At 35.9% G+C, this 16,269-nt stretch overlaps 1 protein-coding gene across 22 annotated transcripts in view; it reads right to left on the bottom strand.

Moving 5' to 3' along the window:
• The window catches only part of MAP2 (microtubule associated protein 2), a 73,677-nt gene that overhangs the window by 42,467 nt on the left and 14,941 nt on the right, over positions 1–16,269 (bottom strand). For 16 of the 22 annotated variants that reach the window (XM_047084396.1, XM_047084395.1, XM_047084393.1 and 13 more), the window contains exons 2-3: positions 7,544–7,657; positions 5,188–5,265 (exon numbers count right to left, since the gene is read on the bottom strand). In XM_047084396.1, coding sequence (XP_046940352.1) covers positions 5,188–5,265; positions 7,544–7,657 — 192 coding nt within the window. The remainder of the gene's footprint in view (positions 1–5,187; positions 5,266–7,543; positions 7,658–16,269) is intronic. The other 6 variants (XM_047084397.1, XM_047084389.1, XM_047084386.1 and 3 more) reach the window with 1 other exon arrangement.

Consider the following 16,269-nt stretch of genomic DNA (forward strand, 5'->3'; position numbering starts at 1 on the left):
CTTTTGAGCACATTATTTACTGATTGTTCCATGTTACATTTTTTGGGGCTGGGTGCTCAGAACTTTCTCAGCCATGATGCTTATTATATCAGGGGGTAGCAGAAGACTAAAATTACATTTGATATTCTTAGTTCAACTCGGCACGATTTCTCAGCTGAGCAGATAATTGACTGAGATAATTGGCCTACAACACTGGCTGAATCATAAGCCCCGGGCTTGTCACATGTCCTAGCCATTCATATTTCCTCCAGGACTCCTTAAGGCTCTAAACACCTCATGTACGCAAGTTACTTCTAAAACTTCCAATATGCTCAATAGATTGCATGGACTATCAATAAGTGAAAATGGCATATTTGTCTCTCTGCTTTTCAACGTTTTCTGGGGAGTAGGGGTTAACTATAATGTAAAATGAAAGAATTTAAAGCTGAGAGCTGGTAGTTTAAAGGCAATACTCCTTGAATGCATTAGCCTTTTGAAGATTTTGATCTCCTCTTTCTTGTTGCCATTGCTTGTTTTCGAAAGTGCCAAAATGTGAAAACAGTACAGAGTCTTGCTTCAGATCTGTAACATTTCAAAGAAACAGTATTTTCTATTCTGAAAACTTTGACTCGAAACAGATAACAACAAAAACAGCAAAAAACTTTAAGGACTGCAGTGAAAAGGAGCTTCTCTGTAGTATTTGTATGGCCAGGCAACTCCAAAAAGAATGAGTGTCTGGCAAAGTCCAGTCTTGGTACTATTAGCTGTAGGTGCTCCAAGTCTCTGTTTCGGACCTATGAGCCTCAAGGCCATCTACAAGTTGCAGAGATGTGCTAGGGAAGTTATACTAAGAGGACCATGGCTAGCTAAGACCAACCAGTGTGCTTGGTTCCAACAATAATGATAAAAGAAATAGATCTTATTTGCTATGGAATCGTGAATGGCAGGTGTTCTTGGTTCACACCCAGTGGAGGTGGGATACATACTAATTATAAGTAAATGAATTATTTATTTTGGTATGGTTTCAAAAAAAAAAAAAAAAGGAAATTGGTCCAGGAGCTTAAACAAAAAAAACCCTCATTGGAAGATCACGTCCATTTCTTAGCCCTACATTAAGAACCAAGAATGGTTTTAGGGACACAGTGGGCTATGACTGCAGGGACTGAGATTTGGATTGCAATCCTGAATTACTAGCCATGACATCCAGGGGCAAAAAGTGGAAGTGAATATATCTATCTCTGTGGGCTGCTGGGAGGATTAAATGAGGAGATGTCTGAGAAAATGCCAAGTGTGATGCTGGACTCCATGTATGTTAGCATCTTTGTCTTCGATATACTCAACTTGTCATGTACCTGTGCTTTCCATTCATTCGATACACCAAGGCCAGACTTGAGAGATTTATAAAAAGTAAATTCATCTCATAAGTTAGTTTTGTCGTTTATGGTCAGGATTGAATGTTTCCTTTTACTAAAAGTACACCTGTTTTGGGAGAGGGACTCTGCTTTCACCATGAAATATTCTATTTCATTTGATAATGTGATATTTCAAAGGATATGGTTACCTGATGAATCTCGGACTTTTACATAGTTCTGTTGCATAATGATAATATTCAGAAATGAAGCTTACCTGATTTCAGTGGAGGAGTACATCTCCCTGATTTGTTTTCGTACAATTTTTTTTTTTAAAGCATTGGAAACTCTATATTGAGTTAAAGTAAGATTTGCCACATAAAACCCAGCCTTGGTCTGTCTGTACCCTTTGGTACAAGTGAGAAGTCACTTTGCAATAGACACGGAGTCTCTTGGGGTATCAGTGACTTCGTGATTTTGCCTGACCTGGCATCGCGGCTTCTGTCCCACCACCTGGGGCAATTGGCTCTACTTACATTGTTCTCCACTATCTCTAAGCCCTTTCCATTCTGCAAGCTTTTGCTGCCCAGAGTGAGTTGGAAGGAAAAATACTTTCAGATTAGCAATGATAACTTTACGACATCACTGACACAGGAAAACACCACCCTAGGATTCTGGAGCAAACCTAAGAGGGCAGAAAGTTTCCTGGTTCTATTTTCAGATGATTCCATTGTTCTTGCACAGGCTTCCAAATTCTAACAGTTCAGTCCAAATGACAACTATTATGGTTAGGCCAAAAAGAAAAAGGAGATTAATCTGAAAACATGACAACTAGTGCAGTATTAATTGATTCACTGTACCTGAGTTTCCTTTTAAGTGTGCTACTGATTTATTTTTGCCATCAAAATCCCTTTGTTTCCCCAAATAAGCACACATTCTGAGAATTATTATTACATCAATTATAATAAATGAATATTCATAACTTACAGTAATTAACATCTTAAATTATTTTTGGTGGAAGCGTTCAGGCTTCCCCTTTGGGAAAGAACAGACTTAAAAACCTTTGATAACATAAAAATAATCACATCCTCAAAAACATTGAATTACTCAATTTAATCTAAGAGCTCTCTTACATTTGTATAAATGAATTGGCAGTCACATGCCTTTAGATTAAAGTTTCCTTGAGGGTGTGTTGAGGTAGGTAAAAAAAAAATCTTGCAGATGAAAAACCCACATACTCCTTTTCCACCCAACCTGCTATGAGCTATACATTAATAGAATTTTTCCCAGGTCTTTGCAAACCAATTGGTTTGAAAAACTGAAGAGTTGAATCCTGTCTTGTAACTTTTCACTATTTATTTTCTGATAAACAAAACCTAAAAAAAAATCATACATGCTTTCAGGGTGGCCTAAAATCAGACATGGCAAGTAGAATTACCTAGACCCATACCTTTCACATATATAAGAATATTACTTGATCTTTTAAATTAATGAGGTAGAGTTTATAAAGGACATATATTTTTTTCATAGAAGTAAAAAATGGTTATCCTTTGAAAAGCAAATCATTAGGCCTTCATAGAGTTTAATGCTTTCTTTTGAAAAAATAAAAAGTAATAATTCAATAAAAATACAAGTTTGGTTTGAAAAATGTTAAGGATAAAATATCTTGGATCATCTTCAATAGGAAGTAAATTGAAAATTTCCCCAAATATACTCAAAACAACTTGGGGAAAGCAATCTCGAAATATAAGGAAATAGTTACTCTGGAAAGTGTATCAAAATATGAAAACGATTCTATGACTTATGACTTATTTATATTTTCATTATATGCACGATAGCACCAATCAGAAAGCAGATTGGGTGAATTCCCAGGCGGATAGACGGATCCTACTACCCTTTCCGCTCCAACTCCCATATAAGAGTAAGAAGAGTAAATTACTAGCTTTCCAGCCGATTTTGGAGTGAACATCATACCCAAGTGACCATCTTGAGTTAAGAAGATTCTCTGATACTTGAAAGGCTTTAAGTAGAGGCTCAGAAACATTTTCAATGGCCTGAGGGAAGTACAGCTGTCATGGAAAGTTCTCCAGCGCATCCCCAGTGAAATCCAGGCTCATGAACCAAGTTGGCTACTGCTGACTCTTCAACTCCTTCAGTACTCAACCCCTTTCTCACTACCCAGCAGCCATGCGAAGTCTTTAGTTGCTAGAACACTTCATGTTCTTGTCCACCTGAGTTCCGCTGCATGTCCTGGTCTCTCCACCCCAAATGTCCTTTTCCCTGCATCTTTGCTTGACCAACTCTTCCTCATGCTTTTGAGCTCAGCTCCTTAACTGTCTTCTCACCATCCAGTAAAACAAGATTTCCCTTGTTCTATCTTAAAGCTCTATTCTTTTCCTTCCTAGTGCTAATCCAACTTGAAATTATTTGTAAGCTTATTTATTGGATTGCTGTTCTCCACCAGACTCTGTGCTCCTTACAAGCAGGGATCACGTCTGTTTTGCCCACTAGTGTATACTTAGAATTTAAAGAGTGCTGGGAACACTGTAGGTGCTCCGCAAATATGTGTCAATGAATGGATGAAAATAAGGACAAAAAAAATCTTTCAAATCTATAAAGGAAAAGATCAAATCACATTTTCAGGAAATTGACTAATAATCCCGATTATATCCACTAATTATAGTCCCCAAATTTTCTTTTATTCTTTAGAATAATTTAGCTCAGTTAATGCTATTTCAGGCAGTAAATTAGAAAAAGGCCTCAATTTAAGAAAGAAAAACCTCATTAAAAGAAGTTTAGGTTTATAAATCTGTGATGATAAATAAATTATGTTTATTGATAGTTTACAGTTCTGTAACTTGGAAAATCTGTATTGAGGAACTCAAAGAATATTTTAAATGAACCTAATTATAAATTATAAAAAAAATGACTCTTTTGTGACATTGTTCAATTTTTAACCCAGTAAAATAATTGCTAAAAGGGACAACAAAACGAAAATAAATAAAACAGTAAGTGAATAAAATGGAATAGCTTTAAAATTCTGATTTTGCTATCTGAAAACTAAATTATATTGAAACAAAACTTTAGCTATCGCTCTTCTCTGTCTTTGCCTGTAACTCAAACAATACACAAAAGTTAACTGATCTAAGTCAGAAAACCAGTAATAGTTTGCTTTTCAGTAGTGCCTCTCAGCTCAGATTTTGAATGAATATTCTTCAAAGGCATCCCTCTGTTTTATTGGAACTGAAAAGCTGACATAGCATTTTATGTTGAATAAAAGCATAAATATATTCATAGACAATAACAGGTCTCAGCAGGAAAGAAGTCATGATCTCAGCTTCCAGTTCACTGCTCTCAATATCAAATTCATTCATTGACTTCTTCATTTATTCATTAATATTTATTGAGAGTTTGCTATGGGCCAGGCCCTAGGGAAGTCCTTGGCAGCACAATAGTGAGCAAAACAGAGACAATTTCAGACAACACTTCCTTATAATTTCACCAATAAATTTATTTTTGTTCAGTCACTTATAAGATAGGATTGTATCTTCTCTGTCAAAACATTTTACATTAATTAAATGAACTGGTTCTCTGTAGCTATTTGAGCAATTTAAACAGTTACCTTCTCCTGGATCAAGGTGATTTTTCCTTTTCTTATTTACCATATTCCTCTACTTCTGATTTTGTATAGATAAATGATTATACATTTATGTAGAGTCTCTGTTTCTTCTTGACTGTTTGAAACAGACAGCTCTCAGCTGGGTCATGTACTAACCTATACTGAAGTCCACTGCTTATGGATTGATGCCCATTTACACTTTACCAGAAGACAAACCTCAAAAAGTCCAACAGGCCTTACCTTCCTCCACTGTGACAGTCTGTTCTGAGGCTGGTGACGGAGGTGGAGAAGGAGGCAGATTAGGTGTCTCTTCAGCTGCTAAAGAGCAAACAGTGGAAAAACGAGATACAGCAATTAATCCTGCTAGGTCAGTAGATGGGTAACAGCTCTGCCATCTCTAAAAAGGCCACTCCACGAAATTTAGGAAAAGATTCAATAGTAAGTTGCGCTTGACTTATTTTTTGTCCCATTACCTGATTCACATATTTTAAAGAACCTAAAAAGAAAGAAAAGCATTTAATATTTAAAAAAATTCATTTTGTCTTCCCTCTAAAGAATGGATTACTGATGCCTGCTAAAGTTCTATCATTAATCCCATTAATTTGTGTCTGCTTGTTTGATTAATATAATATTTTATTCTGGCCCTAATCTACTGTATTCAAACGCACAGGCAAGCACTGTAGTTTGGATTTAGTTTGGCTGACTGAAAAAAAATTAGAACTCTATATTGTTTAAATTTTTGATCTGGAAACATATGTAACCTTCGTCATTCACAGTATTATAGGTGATGTATTTTTTTAAACAACATTTTGTCCACTGAGTCTAATGTCAAAATGCATCTTCTGTTATGTATTCTCAGAAAAGAAAAAATGAAGCTATCAGAGCCTGAGGCAACCTTCAGACGGAAACCATGCACTAGTGGGAGCTGAGTAATCTTCTGGCCTGGGCATTATACATAGAGAGCCAAACAGAAAGGTTCTGAAAGATGTTAACACCACAGTTAACTCTACTTCTTTTCAAGACTCTTGCCTTCTTTATGACTACTCCTATGAAGGTGAGAAATTGCAAAAGGAAATGTTTATCATCAAGGCCAGCAGGAAAATCTATCTTAAAGAGCATCTGTTTTCCCCTCTCCTAAATCAGTTACTAGTTGGAGCTTTGGGGTCACAGGCAACTTCTTAACCCCTTGACCCATAGGTTTCTATATAACACATTTTCTGGTTTCGATTTTTATTTTAATTAATTAATTAATTAATTAATTTTTAAATGTTTGTTTGAGACAGAGCGCAAGTAGGGGAGGGGCCAAGAGACAGGGAGACACAGAATCTGAAGCAGGCTCCAGGCTCTAAGCTGTCAGCACAGAGCCTGACGCAGGGCTCGAACTCATGAACCGTGAGATCATGACCTGAGCTGAAGTTGGACACTTAACCGACTCAGCCACCCAGGCTCCCCTCAAGTTTCAAATTTTAAAAAAATGGGTGGGGGTCTTCTCTTTAAGGAATAGAAGTGAACCACAAGCAGAAGGTCAATGCTTTGAGTAATATACTTTCCCTCCTGTTTTAAGAGAAAAATAAACCTTTATAATCAAAGAACATTCTACTACAAATAATGAGTATTGATTATTCTGGGAGAGCAGAATTTTAATTGCTTAATTTTTTGAGTTGCTCAAATTGCTTAAAGGGGTACTGACCAGAAAATCAAATATTAAGGGTACATGAGACATGCGTTGGATATGTACTATTTTTTAGGCTTTAAAATTATACCTTTCTGTGGATTAGTTATATGTACCTGTGAAATAGACATATGTTGAACCTAAGAGTTTTCTTTTTTGTGTCTTTGTGTGTATATACACCTACATCTATCTATCTATCTACCTACCTACCTACCATGTATCTATCATTTATCTATCTCTCTTGTATCTATCTATCTATCTATCTATCTATCTATCTATCTATCTATCTGCCATCTATTTAGAGAAGAGTCAGCAAGCCTTTGGCTGAGAGTGTTTTCTTTGGCAAACACCATTACATTACTTGTTTGGCTCTGGAGGGCATCTGACTTGTGACCAAGGGAGAGAGCAATGCTATCTAGTGCCCTTAGATGACCCAAGTGAAGACCATACTGGGATACAAAGTCACTCATGATTCTAACAAAGCCCTGACTGTAGGTTTTCTATAGCTGGTTCAGGGAGACTGAAATAAGACTAGACAATCATTTGCCAAAATCCATAAAGGGAAATAATCATTTCTAATTAAAGTTTTAACACATTTTCTATACAAGTGGGTGTCGTGACATCAATATGCATTGGCTTTATTTTTATAGTAAGTATCTCCAGTGGTCTAGAAATGAAAACTTAAAAACGATTTAGGGGCAAAGTCTAACTATAAGCTTATTACCCTAAAGACTGTCCAAATACCACAAATGAGCCTGGGGAGAAAGTGAAAACAGGTGCCAGCGCCTCCTAACAGAGGTGTTTGATGAATGTTATATGTAAGGATGAAGTATGAAGTAGGGCCTTCCTTTGAACATGAAGACTTGGTCCTGTGATCAGGGCACAGCAGGCATAGCCCCTGACCGAGGGTTCTTTCCCATTTACCTAAAGGCAGAGCTGCAGGCTGGACTTTATGTTCAGCTTCTTTCTCTTGTTCACCTTTCAGGACTGCTACAGCCTCAGCCGTGACTACTTGAACGATCCTTGCAGACACCTCCTCTGTAATACACAGTAACGAAAGAAAAGAAAGTAATGAGACGTCCAAAACAGGCAGCAAAGGGGAAAAGTAAGGAAACAATATGGTTGATTAAGATTTTATTTTCTATCCCCCCCCAAAATAAGTACGATAGAATTTATTAAATTGTAGATAAAACACAAATACATATATTGTAATCAAAAAAAGAAAAAAGAATAAAGAGAAAAAAAGGGTTTGGCATTCTGGGAGCTATGCAAAATGAACACAGAATAAAAAAAAATAATTAATTTGGATGGCAATTTGTTTTTAAAAGCTGTTCATGCAAACAGAAACAAAGTTTTTGTACCAAGTAACACAAATTCAGAGAAGAGAAGATTCATCTTGGGCTTAATATAAAATGTTTTGTGGTTTTCCAGAAAACTTTCTTTGCAATAGTTTCTATGCTGATTTGCAGAAATACCATGATTTAAAACCTAAAAATGAGGCCTCAAAATGTGAATTTGTGATCAAACAGCATTATTCAGGATAAGTATAAACAATGCTGATTAAGAAAATCCTGGGAAGATAAAATTTGAATGAAACACATGGAAACGATATATCAGATGGTCTCTTTCTAAAGAGCTACTACTTTTTGAGACAGCAGAAGTTTTAAAGATTTTTAAGGCCATATGATATATACTCACCTCGTCAGGACAATAGTTTCACTCAACAAGATGGGGTTAAGGGGGGGTTCATCATTAAAATAACCGGTTTGTAAAATGCCAGATAGCTAGGTTTTGGGCTCAAGTGGGACCTTCTGGAGCATATCCCAGTGCTAATTTTATATAACCAAGTCAGATAAATATTCAAGAAACAACGTTCTGTATATCATCAACTAAAAATGAAAGAAGTAGCAAATAATCCCATGTACCGCCCTTACAGAAACAAGTTGTACTACACAAGGAGGGTGGGGCAGTGGGATTTGTTCTGGTTATGTTAGCTTTCAGAATAAATCCTTACTTTGACTTTTCTATGATCAGAATTTGCACATTTACAAGCAGGTTGATAGAGGGCAGTGGGAATCCTATTTTTTCCTGGTTCATTTAGATTTAGCCTTCTCTGGAAAGCCTTCCTTACCCCACCCAGGATGACAGAGTATAGTGCTTGAAACCCAGCTTTTGGGGTGAGCAATCCACTTGCATAGGATTTATCTGAATTTTAAAAGCTAGATCACCTTATTGAGTATATTTGCCATCACATATCTAACTTCCTGATTTTTAAATAGCCACTTGACACTATAGCCTACATACAGTCTTGATGCACTGTAGAAACACCCTTATCTAGACCGGGTAGCAGTCACAGGAATAGAAGCAGCTTTTTAAAAATACGGTGCTATGTGCCAAGCACTCTGCTAAAGTGTTTGCCCTCATTATTTCAATGAATGATTTACTATTGTTACTTCTATGTTTCAGATGAGGAAACAGACGACTAACAGGCCAGAGAATTAGACATTCTCACTATAAATATCATACTTAGAAAACCCACTTTCAAATAATTGGGATCTTGTAAAATGCCTCAGGTACTATAACTAAACTAAATGTGATGTAATATTTCTTTTATGCTTGAAATACAATTTTAGGAAGCTGGAGACCTCATTCAAACTTTAAGTTTTCAAAGAGCAAGTACTGACAGACTACTTAAAATTATTTCTGAAAAAGTTTTAATTTCTAAACAAGGCTCCAGCAAATTTGTCTCATATATTTATGTACTCAGTACTTTTCATAAAACATTTTTTTTACACGACACATTTTATACTCTCAATTTAGCTTAAACTAAGAAGGATCTTCTCTTAATATTGCAAAAAATGTAAAGAATAATTATGATTTCAAACTAATAAGATACAGCTCATTCTTGTAAGGTGGTTTTATCCTATGCAATTTAATTCACAGCACCACAGCTGTAGAGCTAAAAGGGCTTGAAGAGTAGATTGTATCTATATTCTCTCATTTTGTAGATGAGGAAATATAGGCTAGGCATGGTTATGAGATTTGCTCAAGTTCACACAGTCAATGGAGGCAAACTGAAATTAGAACCCAGATTCCCTGACTATTATGCTGTTCTTTGTCTCAAGCAGAAAAACAGCAGAAGGAATAATGAGAAAATAACCATAAACTTCCCTAACAGTCATGTGAGAATGCCCAGTGGAAATACATAAATTCTTCTAAAGGTATGAACTAAGGTAACATTCACTCTCAGACCTGCTCCTCTACCTAAAGTACAAAACTGCTATTCCTGAATGTATTCTGAGACTATGAAACAAGTAATTGACCACAACTGAGCAATAACTATGTATCTGCACATCTATGTATGTATGCACGTATGTATCCATCTATCTGTCCTCTCTATTAGCCATCTACCTGCCTACCTATATCTCTTGTAGATAAAGTTGAATAGTGTAATAGATAACTTACCTCACTTCCATATAATCATTTTCAATAAAATTCAGACATTTAAAATCAATAAAATGATTTTCAGTACTTCTAGAACCTCAGTGTTTCATAGGAAATTCAGTGTAATGGAGAGGTGGGGCAAACACAGAGGAAACTGGGACATATATGAAACCCATGTATCTTATGGATCATTCCTGCATACCCTGGTGGCATTTACACCAGTATAGTATCTCCTATGGCACTTAGTACATCTTGCATAGAATTGTGCTGGTACACATGCCTTATCTCCCTCGCTTTGTAGAGTTTCCCAAGTCAAGGACTTTCTCTTTATCACTGTTGCAGTCCTTGAAGCTCCTCTCATTGATGTTTACTCAGACTGGATGCCTAACAAAGTTTTTTGAAAGTATGAAAAGTTAACATGAAAGGTTTTGTTCATGCTATTTACACAAGCTTAGTAATAATCCATGCTCGTTATTATATTTACTAACTTAAACCTCCCCAAATTAATTATTTACTGAGTCCTTGTTTAAGTTTTGATGTATTTCGAAACAGTATTTCTTAAATGAGCATTCCAGATTCTTGTATAACTACTGATGAATTTTCCAGAGTCTGCAAACACTTAACATGAATAAAATTTCTTAATTTGGAAAAATAATCCAATAAAAATAATAAAAAGTATCTATTGGTTTGTGTGAACAAATTATAACTGAGCAATGCCACATTATTTGTCTTTTTTGTTTGGAATTGCATTTAGAATAATTGTGACACCATAGACAATTAGTTTACCTGTTGTGGGCTAATGAGAAGAGAACAGGGGTGCGTGAACACTCTACAATAAAAAATGCATTCACAGAAGATGTAGGCCAAATAACATCATGGTACACTATACAACAGACTTTCAAAATATTCTAGAGACAAGGAAAGGAAAAATAGGATCATTACTTTTCTCCAGTTAGTGTGGACATGCCCAACCTAAATAAAAATGCACTGTTATCACCCATTACCCCATTTCTTGTGAGCAATAGTTTAGTTTCAGTAAAGCAATAGTTTATTTTACATAATAAGTAGTGGAACATTTGAATTTTGTTGGCTTTGTTGTTTCAGATAAAATTGACTTATAAATGTGTTTGAGTTTCACAGTTGAATAAGAGCTTATGAATAAGGTAATTTTACATTTGTATATATTTAAGCAAAATGTGTAAGAAAATAATTTAACTCAGTCGTGGGAGAATTAATTATCTATTTTTCCTTAAAAGAACTTAACTGACTTTAAGAAATGCTATTTTAGAATAAGCAAACAGGCTGTGTGGGAGCCAATATAATGACATATTATCTTCATTTTTTTTGAAAGCGTAATATTGCTAAAACTTTTCAAACAGGAAATATCACATTGTCTCATATTATTTTCCCAGTGCAATAAAACATGAGCATAGGATTATCCTGAGGGTTTCAATTGGTCCAGTCACTTTAAAATCTTCCTCTAAGCAAGGGCTGCTGTCAGTGCAGGGAGGTAGCTTCCTCCCCCCAAGGACAGATGGCCTTTTCCCAACAGAAACCTAATCAGCAGATCTCCGGGTGAGTTTTACCCTTAAAGCCTGGCTCCTGGGACAGAAGAAAATTCACTCAAGGTTTGAGGAAAGTTCAGAGAAAATTAACGGTAAACATGCCAAACAAACACAGAAGACAAAGAAGAGAGTCACAAAATCAGACCTACAAAGATAAAAATATAAGAGTTATGATGTGTGTATGATGTATCTATATATCTATCTATATCTATAATCTGTATCTATATATAATTTACTCATTCATTCTACAAATATCTATTAAATGACTCTATCCACTTATCCATCCATCAAACCATCCATCTATCCAACAAATCTTTCTATCTGGGAGATCATTCCCTTTTATATTGTAGATTAAAGGAAGTCACATGGACTTTAATTCTGAGAAATGTGGGCACAAACCCTAACATTGCTACTTTCTAGTTATTTCATACTAAGAAATTTACTTGGAATGGAGTGCCTGGGTGGGTCAGTCGGTTAAGTGTCCAACTTCAGCTCAGGTCATGATCTTGTGGTTCATTAGATCGAGCCCCACGTCAGGCTCTGTGCTGACAGCTTGGAGCCTGGAGTCTGCTTCAGATTCTGTGTCTCTGTCTCTCTCTGCCCCTACCCACCTCACATTTTCTCTCTCTCTTAAAAAAAAGAGAAACACAATAAAAAAATTTAAAAAATATGAAATTTACTCGGACTAATTGGGTTTCAATCCCTCATCCATGAAATGGAAATACTAATAGCACTTGTCTCACAAGTTGCTGTGCAGACTCAATTGCATAATTATAGAACAGGCCTGGAACATCAAGGAACTTGAGACTTCCAAGGAGTTCTTCACCAAGTTGTCTTTATTTCCCCCAGTCATACATTCTTCTGGGTCTTATGGTATTTCTGCTTCAAAGGAAGAGCAACTAAAGGTCCAGACCAACTAGCCTATTACTATTATGAACATCAGATAATAGAGTTAATCTGCAATCATACATGTTAATTTCAGGGACAGTGTTTTTTGGTTTTGCTTTGACTTTCCTAGACAAAGCTAGAGGGAAGTAAAAACTTTCTTTGTTATTTATTTTCTGGCTTTATAGCCATTTTCCTGGCTGCAGAGGTCCTGGGCTATGACCTGCTCTAGATTTCTGCTAGCGTCCCAATTTAGGACCATCTTCTGGACAGCACTCCAAGAGGCCTGATAACCCCTGTCTTCTCCTGAGAACTATTAGCAACATGAAAAAATCTTTTTTCAGGTAAGAGCTACATTTTAATTTTTCATTGTTTATTTTTTCTACTTCTTTATTCCCTATCCTACTTTATACTCTATTTTTTGGTTATTTTTTCTTTGACACATTATATGTATAAAACTATAAATAGGACTTAGTTGTTCATAAGATTAAAGATGAATCTAGATTACACATAAACTGGGAAATTATTATACATAACTGAAAGGTAACATTGATCTTCACAGCTGAAAACGTTATACTTCTTAGCATAAGCAGAAATTATTAGGGACTCAGTTATCTTTCTTTTGAACATCTAAAGTTTTCTGGTAGTGGATATTTTTTAGTTTATGTTAAAAATTGCCTTAGTTAAGGAGTGTATATAATTTGTATTTTATTTTCACTCTTGTTAATGTCATGTTCTCAATGTAAATAACTAATGGTAGTTTTTGCATTGAAGTGAGAACCAGTATTTGAATATTATGATTTTTTAATAGTGTCATTACAGTTAGTGAGACAGTTTCTGTAAGTATTACAAAAATATTTCTTTTTTTTTTAAATTTTTTTTTTTCAACGTTTATTTATTTTTGGGACAGAGAGAGACAGAGCATGAACGGGGGAGGGGCAGAGAGAGAGGGAGACACAGAATCAGAAACAGGCTCCAGGCTCTGAGCCATCAGCCCAGAGCCCGATGCGGGGCTCGAACTCACGGGCCGCGAGATCGTGACCTGGCTGAAGTCGGACGCTTAACCGACTGCGCCACCCAGGCGCCCCTACAAAAATATTTCATGACATGGTTCTAAGTCATATCATATCTAAATAAAATGAATGACAACTGGGATCTAATTTGGTAAGTAATGCGACCCTAAATCAGTTTGAAGGAAAACATTAAAATCAACTTATTTAAAACACATTTGTCTATTAAAATGATAGGCTGATACAAAATAAGAGATTTAAAGATACAACCCAGGTGACAGAGCCATGGGTGATAACAGATCATCACTATATAGATAAACACCTTTAAGTAAAAAGTGAAGTCTGTCCTAAAAACTTATTCTGGGCAATGGAGATGGGGCCAGTATTCAAAAAACACTATCAAGGAAGCCCTTGGTAGATAAAATGAATTCTGGAAAGAAAGAATATTTTTTGTTGGTATTGGGGAAATAAACTGGTAGAAATACATATAGGAGGCAAATAGGGATAAGACACTAATTAAGACATGCTTGCGTCTACAGAAACCTACCTGATAATCCTCAAAAGATATCATGCTAAGCTACTTATATTTCACCTAAATAATGAATAAACATCATATTGTGATACAAATTTATAAGTTGCTACCCCAGGCACTTTTATTTCTCATCAACATATTGAATCCACACAATAATACATTTTCTCGATGGGAAAACTGGCAAAATAATGGATAAAGGTAACTTACGGTCCCATTTAGACAACACTTTGAATTATATTGGTGTAGTTCAAATATTTTAGAGTAGTAGATTGTGGTGTCAGAAAATTCTGCCTGTATCTCTTACTAGCTGCAAGTGAGTGACAATCTCTCTAACCTTCAGATTCCCCATCTGTAAAGTGGGAATTAAACTGGTGTTCACCTTTTGGTGTGTTGTGGCAATTAAATGCAATGATATATATATCAGTTGCTCATTTAAATTCTGTATCACTGGTTTAATCACTCTTGCTGTCTTGCGGTCATAGAAGTCTATAATCATCATTTGACAATATATAAAGATACGAAAGTTTTTGCCACATACAGAGATAATTCTGTCATTTTCCCCCATGAGCACCTCCTTGCCTAAATGCTGAACCACTGCCTAACACACAATATGTCAGGTGCCTGCCATTAAACTAAAATGATAAACTAAATTTTACTCTACCTATAGTATCATTCAGTAGTATGCAATACTATTCAGCATGTATAGCTGTTATAACCTTCTGGCTTATTCCAAGTGCTGATTCATGCTATACCGTTGCTATGTTCCTCTGGTATTTTATCACGTCAAATTTTTAACACAGTCCCAAGGCCCTGTTTTTTGGCACATATTTCTAGTTTAGTTATTTTGTTATGTTAATCTATTGATATTGCTTGGCTGATTCATAACAAAAGCAATGGAGTTAAAACTTTCTCAGTGGTCCCGGAAACTTCAACTTGCCTCTGAGCAACACGACATTGTTGGTAGACACAGAAGTTTGATTTTGAACGTGTACTCTTTGAGTTTTCATCAGGACCAGCTGTGATTACTTGAACATGCAAAGGCTCACCAATTAGACTGTGGACAAAAAATCCAAAACAAGTTGGCATATGCTTGAGAACATATTTTTGTTGATTTCTTTCAGGTTGTTAAGGGAGAAGTAAGAGACACTAACAATAAACTCAACCATATGGAATATAAAAGCCAGTAAATGTTTCTGCTTTTAAGAATAATGGACATAATAATGCCGTGTTAAAAGAAATGACAAGTAAGCCTACCGTACACTTGTGAAAGAAGGAAAACAAAACAATTTTAGACAGAATGCTCCTGACAAGGAAAGGTTTTTCTCAGTAGGGTACAGAATGGTTGCCTAGGAAACGGGTGCTAATTGCTGCTGCTGATGGAAGCTAGTCAACAAGGAAAGCACTGTGTAGTTGGAAGCACTGTGCTAGACAAATACCCTTGATAAATTCATAAAAACAGGGAAAGAAGAAAAGTTCCTTGCTTAATTTGGAGAGCAAATGGTTCCTCTGAAACTATTTCCTGCAATCAACTGGTGAAGAAGGAAATTAAAAGAGCAGATTGTTGGTTTTTGTTTGTTTGTTTCCTTGGCACCTCAGCATTAATTAAAGAGGCCAGCACTGGCATATCCTTCCTTAGTCAGACTCTGATCTTAAAGGGTCACCCTTGCCAATGTTGCAGCTGTAGGTCTTTGCATACCTTTCTTCGAAAGGTTTCTTCTAAAGACTTACTGATTAAAACAAAGATCAATTTAGTTTATGGGGGAGAAATGCATTTGAGGTAAATTAAGTCTTGAGACATTATTAATAACATTAATAACATTTCTGCATTAAGTCCAATGAGACATCATTAATAACATTAATGGGAAGATGAAATATCAATAAAACTAAGAGCCCTTAAATAAATTCACACTTAGAGTAACTGTGGGATAAACAAAATTTAAACGTTTGTGTAGAAATGCAGTAGTGTGTGTGTGTGTGTGTGTGTGTGTGTGTGTGCGCGCGCGTGCGCCAGCACTCATATACATAAAAGTATCTCCATGTTTTTAAAGTTCCACTTGTACTTGGGTACCTCAAAGACTTTGACCACCTAGAGTGAGGCTAGGATTTGGGTGAATCAATGTTCCTAAAGTTTCAAAAAATTTTTTTAAATGTTTATTTTTGAGAGTGCGTGCGCGAGAGACAGAGTGTGAGTGGGGAAGGCACATAGAGAGAGAG

The sequence above is a fragment of the Lynx rufus genome, unplaced genomic scaffold, assembly GCF_022079265.1.
Source record: "Lynx rufus isolate CCGP_SWC_20201006 ecotype Redwood Valley unplaced genomic scaffold, mLynRuf1.p SCAF_2, whole genome shotgun sequence".
Taxonomy (NCBI): domain Eukaryota; kingdom Metazoa; phylum Chordata; class Mammalia; order Carnivora; family Felidae; genus Lynx; species Lynx rufus.